Source organism: Hemicordylus capensis, chromosome 3 (genome assembly GCF_027244095.1).
Source record: "Hemicordylus capensis ecotype Gifberg chromosome 3, rHemCap1.1.pri, whole genome shotgun sequence".
Classification (NCBI taxonomy): domain Eukaryota; kingdom Metazoa; phylum Chordata; class Lepidosauria; order Squamata; family Cordylidae; genus Hemicordylus; species Hemicordylus capensis.
Genome location: NC_069659.1, coordinates 259,459,825 through 259,477,784, shown reverse-complemented (window position 1 = coordinate 259,477,784; position 17,960 = coordinate 259,459,825). Strand labels below are relative to the sequence as shown.

General features: G+C 41.9%; 1 protein-coding gene across 6 annotated transcripts in view; it reads left to right on the top strand.

The window, feature by feature from the left end:
* Positions 1-17,960, top strand: part of FANK1 (fibronectin type III and ankyrin repeat domains 1) — a 101,635-nt gene that overhangs the window by 34,672 nt on the left and 49,003 nt on the right. For all 6 annotated transcript variants that reach the window (XM_053312864.1, XM_053312866.1, XM_053312862.1 and 3 more), the window contains exons 4-6: positions 4,409-4,490; positions 14,204-14,278; positions 17,794-17,859. In XM_053312864.1, the coding sequence (XP_053168839.1) occupies positions 4,409-4,490; positions 14,204-14,278; positions 17,794-17,859 (223 nt within the window). The remainder of the gene's footprint in view (positions 1-4,408; positions 4,491-14,203; positions 14,279-17,793; positions 17,860-17,960) is intronic.

Here is a 17,960-nt window from a genome sequence, read left to right as displayed (position 1 = left end):
TCCATTTTGTGGCCAATAAATGCCTTCTTCTTCCCCCTCCATTTTGAGCAATGATGTCTATTTGAATTTCCCGCCTTTTTGCCTCCCATTGACTTCAATGCAAAAAAGGTCTGATGTGACGTCTACTCGAATTTCGGGTCCTCTTTTGGCCCCAGGACCCGTTTTTTGAATCCGAATCGATTCGGATTTGGATTAATTCGGATCCGAATCGAATCGGGGGTGATTTGGAAGGGCCAGATTCAGATCCAAAACAAATCGGGGGTGTTTCAATTCGGATCCGAATCGAAACACTGAAAATCCGAATTGCACACCCCTACTTTCCAGGGCTCCCTACAATCACCTGCTTAACATGATGGTCAATCAGGACCTGTTCAGTATGGCTTATGGAAATGAGACAAGGGCTTGGATCCAAAGTAGCTTAAGATGATTTCTACTTATTAAGGGGACTATTTTTATTTCCTGTATGGCAGCAATCCCTTGTACTCTTACAGTTTCTCCCAAGGTAGGGGAGTCTCTGGTGTATTGAGGTGGGGAATGGGCTGGCAGATGGAGAAAGAAATGGTAATCTACTGTGGTGGTTGTATAGAAGTGCCTTCTACTCATGCTTTGGGATGTGAGATTGGATCCAAACAAAGATTCTTAGAAAGAAAAATGACCTATATTTTAATATTCAAAACTAGTTCAGATTTTAGAGCTAGGGATTCATTGGAACATGTAGGCAAAGAACTAGTTCTTGCTAAATAAACACTCACTACTTCTCCAGTTAATGCTACTTTTATTACATTTACTGTTTTACATTTTATTACATTTGCCATTTTTCATAGTTATTTTTGAGCATAAATTTCTATACATTTTATATAGATAAGTATATAATATTTGAAATATCAACTGTTCTCAGCTCTTGATAAAAGGTGTTGCTTATTTTTATTTTTTAATTTGAAAATGTGTAAGTAAAGTAAAGTTGTGCCGTCAAGTCAGTGTCGACTCCCAGCGACCACATTTGTAGACCGCCCCAAATGCTCATCTCTGGGCGATTTACATTACAACATAAAACAGATTAAAATGAACACCACGTAAAACAATGTAAAACCACAGTACAGTTAAAAAGCTTGGGTGAAAAAGCAAGTCTTCAGTGACTTTTAAAAAGATGTCAGAGATGGGGAGGCTCTTATTTCAGCAAGGAGCACATTCCAGAGTCTCCAGGCAGCAACAGAGAAGTTGCCACTTTAAATGTTACTATATTAATTTAAATGCTACTTTTAAATGATACACTAAACATTTCTTGTTCAGTTAAGAAGATTAACTTTACAGATTTGATTAATAGACACTAAAAATTAAAATATTCTTCCTTTAAAGAAGCAAATTATTTTCTCGAGGTTGGATCTAAATAGGTGGCGCTAAAGTATGAGGTATATAATTAGTTTTTAATATGCATTCTGTTGTAGTAGCAGATGATGAACTTTCTATGCACATTATGATGTAAAGAATAGGCAGTAGCTCAAAGACATTAAAAAGGCAAAAAGCTGGAATTAATAAATTGCATAATCCAGAACAGTCCCTTAGATGTGTGTGAAATTAATGTAGTATAAATACTTTATTTATGCAACCATTCATCCAGAACTATGGGTGTACACTGCTGCAACCCTAGGGCTGGGCTGACTTCCTCCATTCGCATCAATGGAGAGAGTACCTTGATGTATGTATTTTTGTTTGTGCAGAGTTGCTGCTTCCACATGTGCAGCAGTGCTGGCCTATCACAAATGCTGGTGTTCCTTTGCACATCATGTGGGCCAATGTTTTGGTGTTTTGTTTTTTGTTCTGCTGGATCACATGCTGCAAACATTTTATAAACAGACCAATACACCAAAACATTATTTTTTTTCTGCCCTTGATGTCCTTAGCTTCTCATACTACCCCTTTCCTTTAATCTTAGGTTTCTGGCTGCCTGAATTGTTTTTATTGCCACATGCCAGACATGGTGTGTTTGTGGAGCAGAGCAGGAGAGGGAGAATCCTTGCAGCAACACTGTGGCTTCCACTGTCCTAGGATCAATGTGGTTATACAGTGCTTTGTCCCTCCCCTCTCCAGCTATATGCACAAGGAACACTAGACTTGTAGTTTTTGAGAGAGCATGTCATACAAGGAAGTATAAATCCCTCTTTTTAAAAAATAAAATAAAATCAAACTACAAGTTTTATAATTAACTGCACAAACACACATCCTATGTTGTATGAGAAGGCCCTGGGCTGCCAGGCAACTCACTGATCAGAATGTTGTTTGTTCTGCTTCTGATTGGCTCTGCAGATCTCATAGTGGAGACCCGACAGGCAGTATGTAACTTTACATATATGTCCACAAGCATAAGCTGCAATTTAGCCTTAGCCGCCCCCTCCCCCGCCGATAATGGGGTTGCAGCCTGGGCTGGAGACTTTACCAGTTTGCCAGCTGGGCCTGGAGGTGGGTTCTCCAGGCCCTGGCAAAGTGTACCCTTCCATGCCCCCTCTCCACTTGGACCCTGCCTGGGAGTTGCTAAGGAGTTCTGCAATAATCAGAACTCTCACATACGTGTGCACTTCCAGAACACATCCCTGCGTAAGGAAACACCTATTGAAATGTGCAGACACAAAAAAGCCCAAGAAGACTTTCAGTTAAAAGCTGGCAGTTAACATCTATTTTGTCTCATCATTTCCTTGCCAATTGTGAGTCATCTTGAATATTTCAGTAGAAATCTGGGTGAATTCTTTGCCATTTGCTTAGCTGTGCATTTTACCATCAGAGGTCTTCAGATTATAAGCTTTTGACAATCAATGGTCACATTGTCCTAAGCCTGGCTTTTTTTTAGTTGAAATCCTGTTCTAGAAATAAGCAGGAAGGATATGTGCTGGGTATGTTATATTTAAAGTTAGCATTGCATTTTACATAATATTAATGTTTTTTCTATACAGTGCAATGGATTGATACAAAAACCTGGGCCAAGTTATTCCTGTGGAACCTGCAGCTTTATATATGTAAACATTCCACTGTATTCATATTCATATTGCATAGCTTCATTGTTTTAATTTACATGTTAAGAATATGCACATTAAAACAAAATGTCTCCTTTGGTTTACAATTTGCATTCAGTCAGAAAGAGGCTTCATAAATCAGAAAGGCAAGTACTTTGAAAAAGGGTGTGATGCCTCTTTTTTCCTCAGGTAAAATACAAGAAAGTCATGTTTAAATGAGGCATGCAGTTTTAATCAATTGGTCCCTAAAATAGAAAGACAAACAGCTGCTGCTTGTTAATTGGAGAATGTCTTCACCAATGAGTTCATCATTTATTCACGGCTTTCAATAGAGCTTTCAGTTCCATAAATAAAATTCTTATTGCCAGATTATAATATGTTGCCCTGCACATCTGCAACCAAATGGCTCTTTTACCACACATGATGGCTTTATTTCAGTTCAGAAGACCAAATATTGACCTTCACCTACCCAGATGCTTTTTAAAAATCCAGTACTCACATATGTGTGGACATCATTTCAGTGAGTCAGTCTGCCAGCCTTGTTTAAGCTTTTCATTTGAAAGTTTTTAGTACGGATGTTTTTGATAATGCAGCAGAGAGACAGGGAAAGATTGTAGAATTTAAATTTGTTATGTCTCCTAATCATGAATCATTTAATTATTGGCTCCCAGTATACCATTGTTTTCAAAACAGATTATTTTTGTAAAGCCAAACTGTGTCACCATGAGAACAGCATATCCTGATTAGAATGGAGTTGCACAGACGCATAGTACAGGATGATGAAAACATAAAAGTGTACAGCTTTTTTTTTTTGAGTCTTCAGATAATTTCATTTGCATTATCCATGTAACAATTCTGATATCATCATCATCATCATCATCATCATCATCCCCATACTGCAGATGGCAAGCAAGGCAGGGAGACTAGTGTGTTGCTTAGGATTAGCTCAGGAGATTGTGGCTGAAATGATATTTGAACAGACTTCCTGGGTCACACTTGAAGCCACTGTGTCACACCTGCTCTTGTGGAACATGAACTGGAAATCTTCTTACTGGAATGCAGTACAAAAGCTTAGTAATGCACATATGGGTTTAGACATTGTCGTGAATCATCTTGAGCTCTTCTTTCGAGAGTGTAGAAGTTTTAAAAATAAATCAATAATCTTGTGTTTCCTGATAAAATAACCAGATCTCAAAGTCACCTTTTAAAAGTCTTAGCTATCTGCAGAACAGTGATATAAGGTCCATTGTTTAAATTTGGGCACCTGGGAGATATCCAAATGCTGTATTGAAAAATGTGAAAGCTAATCAGTTATTCTGCAGCATTTTAATAGTTGACAGCACCACAGGACAAATCTCTGTTGAACCTGCTTTGCAAATACCTTCATGCTTTGTTTTCTTCAGGTGAACCAATGAGCGGCGATCATCTCCATCGTGCTGTGAGCATGAATGATGTAGATGCAGTTATTAAGATTCTTCAGGGAAGGTGGGAAATGATTCACATTTTAAAATGTCCATATCTATGTAATAATGAACAAAAGATAATGATGAAAATTGCATGATGAGTTCTGCTCTGCCACAAAGAGTAGTGTCTCCTGTCTCTTAAATATTGCACTGCATATTTTATGATAAGCCCAAAGTGACAAATTACTTGTTGTAATCATGCTGTTACACACAGCAGTGGTATTTATATTCTTATAATGTTGGCTTGGGATCCAAACTCACCCAAGCACAAGTAGAAAGTGTATATGGGTGGGTGTAGGTAGGTGTGTGTGTGTGAGGGGGAGGGGGGGTGAAGAGAGAGAGAGAGAGAGAGAGACTTACACCCCACAAAAGCTACTCTGGAACATCTCCAGACTTAGAGAAGGGATTTTTGGAGGAGAAGGGGGAGCAGAAAAATCCTTTGGATGTGCAAAAGCAATTTCATGCTATTTTGAATCCAAGCCGTGATGTTTTCTAAGTTGTGAAAGGCAGTGGTGGCGAGTATGATTGTGCACTGGGGAAATCAGAGGCTGTTGCCACAGAGCAACATCCATAGGCAAGGGAGACTTGTTGGTGGGCAGTGCAAGGTGGCAACAGAAGCTTGTTACTGTGTAAGTGTGTGGCTGGCGACTGGCCAACACAACACAGTCTGGGACTTGGACTGTGATGTAGCAGCTCATGGTGGGTGCTGTTTGCAAGTCAACAGCCACATGCCTTCATGGTTCAGATCTAGCAACCACCTTGCTTCTGCTATCACCCTACAGTGTCTGCACTGTGTTAGTGCTTGGTGGTGGCAATTTCTTCTTAGCACCTCCCCTACTGGCTGCCACTGAAGATGAAAGGTGTGACAAAAGGCTTAGCCAGACCCAGTTAGAACACTCAGAGGTGTGGAAGGACTCCATCTTTACTTAACTGGAGTGACAAACTTAGGGCCTTTCACATGATGGCATGGTTGTATTGAGTGCTAAAATAGATTCGCTATCCAAATCAGAGCTTTGTTTTCACCTCTATGTTGTGCCTACAATTGCCGGCAAGCTTGCCAGATAGTACACTTTCCTTGATAACTGCAACCTAAGCTGGTTACGTGAATTGATCTCAAAATGGGTTATGATGAAAATATGCATAATTTGAAAAAGTAAACTGATTAGCTAGTGGTTCCTTTGGCACCTCAAAGTTTAGCATATTTATTGCTACATGAACTTTCAAACACAAGAAGCTACTTCCTTGGTGACTTCCAACTACTTCTGACTAGGAATATTATTTTAATTAAGGAAATATCATTGCTTAAAGAAAGAATTTTGTTGCTGTAATATGATTCTATCACCCTCTGTGCCGCAAATGTGTGTATAGGACAGGAATGTTGTGTCAGCAAAGTGGCTTCACACTATTGCCACTAGTAACCCTGGATACTGTTCCAGAACAGCTTCATATTCTGCCACTCTGGTTATCCCCGCTCCTCATCTTATCATATATGATAAATGGGTGTTGCTACCCATTAGACTGCATTCACCAATATGAACCTGCCAGTAGGGATGTGCACAAAATGATTTTTTAAAATTTGATTTGTGTCCGAATCAAATCATCCCGGATTTGAACCCCTGCTAACTTGGCAAAGAGGCACCTTTCAATGTGGTGATTCTCTTTATTTAGCAGGGGGAGAGTAACTGGCCCTATCAATCCCCAACACAGTACCTCCAGTGACTGCTGCTGGTGTCTATCTTATGTTTCTTTTAGATTGTGAGCCCTTTGGGGACAGGGAGCCATTTTATTTATTTCTTATTTCTCTGTGTAAACCACCCTGAGCCATTTTTTTTTGGAAGGGTGGTATAGAAATTGAATGAATGAATGATTTGTTTTATGTCCAAATCTGTCCCCCGCCCCAAATCACTCCAGATCTTGATTTTGATTTGATTTGATTCAGAATTGGATCAATTCAGACCAGTTATAAAGGTCCTAGAGGCACCAAATTTGGGTGGTGGCTAGGTCCCCATGGTTACCACCTACCACCCAAATTTCAAGGCGGTGGGGCACTTGGTTAATTTTTAATGATTTAGTTCTTAGATTTTTACTGATTTTGTATATTTACCCATAGGAAATAATGGGGATTCAAATTCACCCTGTCCTAACTAACACAGATCTCCAACTTTAATTTTTAAAAAGCTAAGCTCTAGCCCTTGTACAAGTGGAAATATGGAGCAAAATGTGTGGTCACTATTTTTCAGTGTTTGGATTCTTTGGTGTATAAAAACCTTTCCTCATAATGAATCCTCATGAGGATTCATTACACACCTTCATTTCTTCTGTTCATTTTGACCCCACTGCTTTGCAGGTAGGGGTGGGGAATTAGTAGCATTCCATGTGCCTAATACCCCCCCCCATCCCACAAGCCATTGGGGTACCCAGTTTATATTTTAGGAATTTTTATGGTGTTCAGACTCTTTTGTGTGTAATGAATCCTCATAGGGATTCATTATGTGCAAAGGTTATTATTTATTTATTTATTTATTATATTTTTACACCGCCCAAAGCTTACGTCTCTGGGCGGTTTACAACAAGATTAAAAGTAAAACATTAATTAAAAACAAAAACAAAAAAATTAAAAGCAAGAAATTTAAAACACAATTTAAAATTTTAAAACAATATTCTAAAAACAACATTAAAACAATCAAAACAATATCAGTTAAAAGTCTGGGTGAAGAAATGCGTCTTTAGAGACTTTTTAAAAGATGTCAGAGATGGGGAGGCTCTTATTTCACTAGGGTGCGCATTCCAAAGCCTCGGGGCAGCAACGGAGAAGGCCCGTCCCTGAGTAGCCACCAGACGAACTGGTGGCAAATGCAGACGGACCTCTCCTGATGATCTCAATGGGTGGTGGGGTTCATAACGAAGAAGACATTCTCTTAAAAACCTAGGGCCCAAGCTGTTTAGGGCTTTATAGATTATGACCAACACCTTGTATTTTGCCTGGAAACATATTGGCAGCCGGTGTAACTCCTTCATTACGGGAGTAATATGGTCTCTCCTAGATGACCCAGAGACCAGCCTGGCTGCCGCATTCTGGACCAACTGTAGTTTCCGGAATACGTACAAGGGCAGCACCAGATAGAGTGCATTGAAGTAATCCAGTCTGGAGGTTACCAGCAGATGTACCACTGTTTTTTTATATTATATTATTTATTTATTTATTTACACAGTCAGACAGGTGTTATTGACTGGTTTGTTTTATCCAGACATCGAGTTCTTCCCAAGGACCTGGGATGGCTGAATTTTATCGTCAATATTGTTGCTGTCATAGATATCGTCGCAGAATATAGGCTGTTCCCAGTAAAGCTGCTTTTTGTAATTGGCTGATGGTGATTTCTGTGGCCCCTATGGTGTTGAGGTGCTCTTCAAGGTCTTTTGGAACTGCACCCAGGGCGCCAATTACCACTGGGATTATTTTGGTCTTTTTCTGCCACAGCCTTTCAATTTCAATTTGTAGATCTTTGTATTTGGTGATTTTTTCTATTTCTTTTTCTTCTGTTCTGCTATCCCCTGGTATTGCTATGTCGATTATTTTGATTTGTTTTTCTTTCTTCACGACTACAGTTATATCTGGTGTATTGTGTGGCAGATGTTTGTCTGTTTGTAGTCAGAAGTTTATTATTATTAATATTAATTTGATTTGTATACCGCCCTTCCAAAATGGCTCAGGGCGGTTTACAATTAAAACAAACCACTAAAACAGTAAAGAGCTAAAACAAATTAAAAAACAATATAACAATTAACAATTTAAAAACATTTGAACAATTGAACAATTACAGTGATTAAAAAACCCCAAATCAGGTTTTGAATTTTAAAATAGACCAGATATTAAAACCCCCCAAATTTAGGAAGCTGAGAAAGCTTGGGTGAAAAGATGGGTTTTCAGGTGTTTTTTGAAAATTGCCAGAGATGGGGAGGATCGTATCTCAGTAGGGAGCGCATTCCACAGTCTTGGCGCAGTGAACAAGAAGGCCCGTCTCTGTGTAGCCACCAAACAGGTTGGCGGCAACTGGAGACGGACCTCTCCAGATGACCTCAATGGGCAATGGGGCTCATAATGAAGAAAACGCTCTCTTAGATACCCAGGGCCTAAGCTGTTTAGGGCTTTGTGAGTTATAACTAGCATTTTGTATTTTGTCCGGAAACCTATTGTTAACCCGTGTAACTCCATCAGTAAAGGAGTAACATGGTCTCACTGAGATGACCCAGAGACCAACCTGGCTGCCGTGTTCTGAACCAACTGAAGTTTCCGGACTACGTACAAAGGCAGCCCCACATAGAGCGCATTACAGAAGTCAAGTCTGGAGGTTACCAGCAGATGTACCACAGTTTTGAGGTCACTGATCTCGAGAAACGGGCGCAGCTGGCGTATCAGCCGGAGCTGATAGAAAGCACCCCTGGCCACCGCCTCAACCTGAGAAACCAGGGAGAGGTGTGAATCCAGAAGTACTCCCAGACTGCGAACCTGTTCCTTTTGGGGAAGTGTGACCCCATCTAGAACAGGCAGATCAAAATTGTCTCTAGAGTTCTGACCCCGCACAATAAGTACCTCTGTCTTATCTGGATTCAGCTTCAGTTTCTTCTCCCTCATCCAGCAACAGCAACAAAGCAACAGTCTCCAATTGACACTATCTGGAATCTATCCGAGAGGTAGGAGTGGAACCACTGTAGAACAGTGCCTCCCACCCCCAACCCCCTCAGACGTTCCAGAAGGATACTATGCTCAATATTATCGAAAGCCGCCGAGAGATCAAAAAGGACCAACAGAGTCACACTTCCTCTGTCAATTCCCAATTGGAGATCATCCATCAGGCCGACCAAAGTAGTCTCCACCCCATAGCCCGCCCGAAAACCAGTTTGAAATGGGTCTAGATAATCAGTTTCCTCCAAGACTGCCTGGAGCTGAGAGGCCACCACCCTCTCAATTACCTTGCCCAGCCATGGGAGGTTGGAAACAGGCCTATAATTGCTCAACTCTGAGGGATCTAATGCAGGCTTCTTTAGAAGAGGTCTAATGATTGCCTCCTTAAGACAAGGAGGCATCCTGCCCTCCCTCAGAGAAGCATTTATGATTTCCACGAGGCTGTTTACAACAGCCTCCCTGCTAGATTAAACAAGCCATGTTGGACAAGGGTCAAGAGAACAAGTGGTCGGCCTCACCGCTCCAAGCAGCTTGTCCACATCCTCAGGAGTCACAAACTGAAACCAATCCAGTCGATTCACATAAGAGGAGTCGTTGGGCACCTCCAGCTCAGACATCAAATTAATTGTGGAGTCTCCATCTAGGTCGGCCTGAAGCCAAGAGATTGTATCTGTGAAAAATTCTTTAAACACATCACAGTGGGTAACTGATGACTCCAAATTCTGGTTCAAGGGAGGGGGGGCAGATACTAATCCCCTCACAACCCTGAACAACTCCGCCGGACATGAACTTGCAAAGGCAATACACGCAGAAAAGAACCGCCTCTTTGCCGCATGTATTGCCTGAGCATATATCTTTAGATGTGCTCTATGTTGCAAACTGTCAGATTCAAGTCGAGGCTTCCTCCACTTGCACTCCAGTCACCTACCTTGCCACTTCAGCCCCCGTAGATCTTCCATACACCAAGGGGCCAAATTTGAAGCGGGTCGGAGGGGACGCTTGGGAGCAATCGTGTCTACTGCCCTGGTTAGCAAGTTGTTCCAATTCCCAACCAGGGCATCAGTAGGATCACCAGAAAAGCCAACATTAAATCCCTCCAAGGCTTCTTAGAATCTTAGTGGATCCAGTAACCTCTTCGGGTGGACCATTCTAATGGGCCCCTCGCCCCTGCGGAGGTGGGAAGTGGTTGTAAGTCCAACCTTAACCAGATGGTGGTCTCTCCATGACAATGGGGAAATCACAGGAGTCCCCACCCACGGAACACCAACCTGATCAGAGTAAAATACCAGATCAAGCGTGTGACCTGCAAAATGTGTCAGTCCAGAGACTACTTGGGATAGGCCCATAGTTGTCATGGCCGCTATGAACTCCCGAGCTACCCCGGACAGATTGGTCCCGAAGTGAACATTGAAGTCTCCCAGCACCAAGAGACTGGGAGACTCCAACGCAAGTTCCGCGACCAAGTCTGTGAGCTCAGTAAGGGATTCCGCAGGGCAGCAGGGTGATCGGTACACTAACAGAAGTCCCAGTCTATCCCTGGTCCCCAAACTCAAGTATACACATTCAGTATGGTCCGACACCCTGACAGGAACCCTGGTAAGGGAGATGTTATCCCTATAGACCACAGCCTCCCCACCTCCCCACCCAGTCCCCTCACCTGCTCCTCTACAGAATATCCTGGAGGGAGAAGCTGGGACCAAACTGGGCCACTAGCCTCCCCCAACCAACTCTCGGTAATACATACCAGGTCAGCCCCTTCATCCATGATCAAATCATCCATGATCAAATCATGGATGAGTTCTGATTTATTTTGGACTGACCTGGCATTACAGAGGAGCAGGGAAAGGCTATGTGGGTTGTTAGCAGTGCTCCCTGAGGTCAAAGAGCTGGCAGGACAGCCGGAAGGGGAGACAGCAATTAAATTTCTGACTAGCCTTCCCCTGGAACAGCCTGCTGACCTGCCAACGTAACCTCTTCTATTCCCCACCACCACCGGGATAGCTGCCCCATAGTCTGCGAAGGCACCCCCTGTCCCCCCATCTTTAGACGAACCCAAACACATTACAGCAATTTCAACCTAAGTCTAAAACAGCTTAAAACTAATTAAATAGAAGTCCTCTAGCCTCGCCCTCATTCTCCCCCGAAGTGGCTCCCCCAAAGGGGCAACCCCCTTTGGTGTTGCTCCGCCGGTGGCGGGCCCGCCGCCACAAGGAGCCTTCCTATAAAGCCCAAAACTGAGCAGATGACCTGAGGAACAGCTGAGTCACTCAGGGGCTGGTCCCAGTCCTGCCCACACTTCCCACAGATGTTAACCTGAGGCTGCAGCCCCACAGGAGAAGCAAAAGCAGGCAGGCAACAGCAGAAGGAACCCCAGCACCCTCCTGGTCTCTCACTGCAGGCAGCACTGGGTGGGAAATAGATGGACTCTCCCTTTTCCCCTCTGCTGGGCTTCTAACACCCTGAGTCATAAGGAGCCTTCCTATAAAGCCCAAAACTGAGCAGGTGACCCAAGAAACAGCTGAGTCACTCAGGGGCTGGTCCCAGTCCAGCCCACACTTCCCACAGTTTTGAGGTCGTCTAATTCAAGAAACGGATGTAGCTGGTATATCAGCTGAAGCCGATAGAAGGCACTTCTGGCCGCTGTCTCAACCTGGGACACGAAGGAGAGACTTGGATCGAGAAGCACGCCTAGACACCAGAGTGTGGAAGTGGGGTGTAGTTGGCCCATGGCAGTTGACAGTTGGCACTGTCCAAAGACAGTCAAAATGAATAGAAGAAAGGAAAGTGTGAAATGAATCCACATAGTGATTCATTGAGGAAAAGTTATTATACACCAAAGAATACAAACACTTGAAAAATAGTGACCGCGCACTTTGTTCCATAACTCCGCTTCTACAAGGGCTAGAGCATACCTTTTTTTTTTTTTAAATGAAGCTGGGAATTTGGGGAAATTACTAGGAGGAATCTGAATCTCGAATCATCTTGAATTGAATCTGGTGCAATTCGATTTGGACCCAAATCTAGCCAATGGACCACAGGGGTGATTTGTTCTGTCTCCAAATCACCCAAATCAGCTAGATTCGGGTACAAAAAAATTTGTACCCAAATAGATTTGCACATCCCTTCCTGCCAGGGCCTTCCATTCTGCATCTCATGTCCTGCTCATGGCCTTGCCACTAATGGACACCCAGCTGGCAGAGACTAGAGACTAGGCTTTTTCAATTGTGGCCCGTCGCTATGGAATGCCCTCCCAGAAGAGCTTCATTATGCTCCCTCCCTAAGTGTTCTTAAACAATTGAAGGGCACATCTTTTTAGAGAGGCTTTTTGATATGTTATCTGCAGCTTATATCTGGTAGGTTTCTTAGTTTTCAGCTTTTTATTTATAACTTTTAATTTGAAACTTTATAAAATTGTAACTTTTAAATTTGATTTTAGCCTGGTCTTTTCTTTTTACATTTTATTAATTTTGTATTGTTCTATATAGTATCTATGTTATTAATGTTGTAAGCTACCCTGAGCAGTTGTGTACTAGAGGGCCAGGGCATAAATATTTTAAATAAATATCCACAGTATCCTAAATAATATTGTGAGGGGCAGTTAGGATAGAATTGGGATGTGCACGAATCTGATTTGTGCACTGATTCGAAGGGCATTTGGGGTACCTTTAAGAGCGAGGAGAGCAGGTCCATACCTGCTCCTCCACTGCTTGCCCCAGCACCCCTTGTGCACTCCCCAGCACCCCTTGCATGCTGCAGGCAAGCACCCCAGCAAGCACATGGCCTCTGCTCATGCGTGGTGGCTGTTTGCATGGTCAGCATGGTTGCTGACCACACAAATGGCTGCTGCACATGCACGGAGGCCATGTGTGTGCCACCACCACCAAAGGGATGCTGGGGCGTGCATGAGGGGTGCTGGAGAGAGTGACATTGCAGCATGTCTGGAGATAGAATCAAATGCAGATTTTAAGTTGATAAAGGCAACAAAAAAATTGCATTTGGGGCTGCTAGAGTATTTCTTTGCTAGATGGTGCAGGATCATACAATGATCGAGAGTAGAGTGGCCTGCTCTAAAGCCCGCTTGTTCAATCCTGAGAATTTGACTTTCTGAAATCCATTCCTTAAGCTTATCCAAAAGATACAGAGCATAGAGCAGAAACTATCTCCTTCCCAGGCTGTTTCTGTAGCTACACTGATACATGTCCTATTATGTACGGTTTGCTGTTATGTCAGTCTGTAGGACTATGTTACCATCTTTGTATGGTAGAAATTGTTACCATCCATGAGTTTTGGGAATAGGAAGGATGATAATATTTCAAATGGGAAGGGCAAGAATATGATTCCCATTGCACATTGAAGTCATCTGGAGAGGTCTGTCTCTAGCTGCCACTGGTACGTCTGGTGGCAACTTGGAACTGGGCCTTCTCTGTAGCTGCTCCTGGCCTATGGAATGCACTCCCAGCAGATATCTGCAGTTTAGGATTGCTGTTGGCCTTTAAGAGAGTCCTAAAAACTTACTTGTTTGGTCTGGCCTTCCATGGTTTTAAAATTGTTTTAAAGTATTTTAATTGGTTCTGAATTGTTTTTTAATTTTTAAAATATTGTTTTAAGCAGTGCGTTTTGTAAACCTGTTGTGCACCGCCCAGAGGCTTTGGATAATAGTCTATAAATGGTCTATAAATGTAATAAATAAATAAATATTTTAATTAAGTATAAATAAATAAAAAATCTATAATTAGCTTTGCAGCTGTTAAAAGCAAAAGGGCATGATCAGCTGAATTATCTTCAGGAACTTTCAAAGAAGTTACTCTAGAGTTCTGTTTGTATTAGTGAATTTCAACTACAAAGAACTTATTTGTATTTTGCATTGTTTAAAAGTCGAATCTGCCTCCCCCCAGGTAATGCCACTTACTATTTGATGCAAAATAAGGACCTTAATTGAAGTGCATTGAGATGATACAATACCTTTCAGAAACGTGTTGGGAAAAGAACATTATTTGTGGTGAAAATATCTGTGAAACAATAATAATTCTCCTTTTTTTCTTTTTGATAAGGCAAGTGGTGGTGGATACACTCAATAGACTAGGATTTACAGCTTTGATGGTTGCTTCACAAAAAGGATATCTTAGGTAGTATCACAATCTTTTACCTTTCTTTTACTGTAAGATTGATTTGTGTACTTCAGCCGTTCAGATCGCAACAGGTTATGCTTCTCCTTAACTTTCTGTTCTTTTGTGATATGAAGCTGACATTGTCATGCTTTCAAATCAAGGATGACTATTTGGTGACTAGGTGAAATCAACCCCCCAGAGTTATTTTTTTCCTGACAGTTGATGGCTGTGCCAAAATACCCCACCCCTCCCCGAGTGTAAGCAATAGAGATATCCCACACTTAAATTTTGCATTTGGGGGAAATTTTTAATGTAATATGTAACTATAATATTTTAATATTGTACTAAATTTGTGCGCATGTGCTTCATAGTGGTAAACTCTTAGGCTAAGTTGCACCAGTGAACTGGAGTTATGTCAGTTCTACCCACTGGACAGCTGTCTGCATAACAGAGTGGCCCCCACAATTACAGAAGTTGGCAGTCCCTGCTTCCAAATGTATTAATCTTGATTTTTTTTTTTTACTGTTTTCTTCTTAAAGTACATATTATAACTACAGTCTTGAAACCAGGGCTGCACAAGCTTTGGCTGGTCTTGGCAACCAAGTCAACAATTCTAGTTACTAGGACCTTCCTCTTCCCCTTGTTCCCAATATCACACTGCACCTCAGCATGAGGGTAGGTATAACCCCATGGACATTTTTTACACAGCACGCTTTAGCGCAAGTTTACTGCGAATTCATAGTTGCCCAAAAAAACCCAATGCAAAAAGTGGATTTTAAAACCCTCGATATAAATCCAGCTACACTCTTAACGCACAATTAAAAAAACACGAATCGTGTGTGTTTTGCTCCCCAGTAGCTTGCAGAGACTTCAGGTAAATCTAGCCAATGTGAACACACTGTTGTGAATTCTCTCTGGTAAGAGATACTCTTCTATTACAGCAGAGTGCACTGAGGAACAACACAGCGGAGTCTGCCTAGGCATGCGTGTATTGTGAGAGTAAAAGAAACTTGGAGCCAGTTCATAGTTTCAAATCAATATAAGGAGTCTTTATTGGTGAACTCCATTCTAGATAGTAAAGTGGAGAGATAGGATCTTTAAGCTAGCTAGCTAGCTAGCTGGATGAAGAGCGATGGTTTCTGTATCTCTGCACACATGGTGCAGGGAGAGAGGAGTGTGTGTGTGTTGCAAGGGAGAAGAAAGGGAAGAGGAAGAGGCAAGTCAGGAAGGAAGTCCCTGGGAGCAGCAATCTGCATATCCAAGGCATAGTGCCAGAGCAGTAGAGAAGGGATGACCAATGTCTTGACCGCTCTAGCCCTCTGACTCACTAATCTGTCCCCCTCTGTCATTGAGACATGACACAGCGCAGAATCCTTCATTTCCAACACACACATTCTCCATTCTGGAGGAGATGCAAGTTAAAATCGCTGTGTGAAAAATGCCCTGGTTTCCTTCCTAGCTCAAAGTCTGCAGCTGAAAAGGGTGGTGGGAGTTTTGACCCAGTACCTCTGGTGACCTCTCAGTATTCTCAAAGCAAACTGGTAAGGGTTGGTGAGGGTTGATGGATAAACTCTATATCACCAAGGCTTTTTGGGCTCTTCAGCAGTTCATTGGTGATCCAGTCTTCAGCCTTCCTCCCAACCATGGAGCTGAGAAGGAGCAGAATTGCTGAGCAATCCCTGTGATAATCCAAACATACTTCTGCAGGGTTTGGGGGAAGGCTGTGGTTTATCATACTCCTCACCAAAGGACAGTGGCACACCTGCCATAGTGATCATGGCAAGCAACATGGTAGAAACAAATACTTTATTTTACTGCTTGCAACTAAATACTCTATTTAGCATTCATTCTTATAATATCCAGTTTCAAGAAGTAATTATTATCCCTGTTTTGTAGACTAAAAACAAAGACCAAAAGACTCTTGTTCTTATTCCAGATAATCAATTATTTTTCTCCAGATCTGTTATGGCCCAGGTTGTGGCTTGAACCAAGGGTTTTTGTCCTAGTTAGTGGATTTCGTTGGCATATAAAATGTCTTATTAGTTGATAAATGATGCCACCGGGGCAGCCCCTCCGTGAGGCAAGATGAGGTGGTCACAGCAGCAGTTTATTGGGGCATTAGTGAGGTGGCAAGCTGCCTTTCTGCCCCATGCTTTTATAAAGAGAGGGGAGGAGGGAGGGCTAACATGGGGGATGGCATTTGGAACCTGCCTCAGGTGAACAGAAGCCTTGAACCACAAGCCTTGAGCCACCACAGGACTTCATTCAAGTGCAGGGATAGGCAAAGTGCTCTACAGATGTTGCTGAACTACAACTCCCATCACCCCAGCCACAATTTATTACAGCTGGGGATGATGGGAGTTGTAGTTCAGCAACATCTGGTGAGCCATACGTTGCCTACTCCTGTTCTAGTATTAGGATGTGCACAAATCAATTTTTTGTGATTTGATTTGAGGTTGAATCGAATCAGCTAGATTCGATTCAAACTGGAATCTGCAAACTCAAATCTGATCAGATTTGATTCAAGTTGGATTTGATTTGATTCACATTTGAATCAAATAGATCATTGCACAGTGCCATGTGTCAACTACCCACTAAACCCCCCCCCCCCCCCGCCCACATACACCAGGGTATTCTACTCAGTTTTGGGTTTTTTTGGAATTTTTGAAGTGTTTAGATTCTTTGGGATCTTAATTACACACCTTTATTTCTTCTTATGAACATTTTGACCCCACTGCTTTGTGGATGGAGGTGTGAAATTAGCTGCATCTCATGTGCCAACTACCCCCCAACCTGCAAGCCATTGGGTACCCAGATTATATTTTAGGATTTTTAATGGTGTTTAGACTCTTTGGTGTGTAATGAATCCTCATAGGAAAGGTTATTAAACACTCAAGTGTCTAAACACTTGAAAAAAATTCCTAGAACATAAACTAAGTAGTACCCCATTGCCTTGTGGGTGAGGGTATGTGTAGTTGGCACATGGCAATTGACAGTTGGCACGTGAAAAGAAGAAATGAAGGTGTGTAATGAATCCTCTTAGGGATTCATTGTGGAAAAATTATTATACACCAAAGAATCGCAACACTTGAAAAATAGTGACTGCACATTTTGCGCCATAATTCCACTTCTACAAAGGCTAGAGCTTAGCTTTTTTGTTTGTTTGTTTTTGTTTTAATGAAAGCTGTGAATTTGGGGAAATTAATAGGAGGAACCTGAATCTCAAATTGATTCAAATTAAATCTGGTGTGATTAGATTCAAGCTTGAATGTGGCCAGGAGTGTCTGGACAGATTCATTTCAATCTTGAATCACCAAAATCAACCAGATTTGGGTTGAATCAATTTGAATTTGAATTGATTCACACTTCCCTATCTAGTATATAAGCTTGTAAATGGTTTTAAGATTGTGCCCCCCAATAATAATTTCATATTAAAACAGCCACAAATATTAACCACAAAATTTGATTTTACTTTTATGTCCTGCCAGATAGTTTATGAAAAATAATATTATGAGCATTTATTTTATATCTAGGCTTGTGCAAATTTTGGTAGAAAATGGAGCAGATGTGAACCTGAAGAACAGCAGTGGAAAAGACAGGTAATTGAGGCAATACATTGTTTCATTAGTGAATATATAGGGAATGTGCTGATGTTAGAAATAAAAAAAACTATCTTTCCTTTAAACATATGTGGATGAGG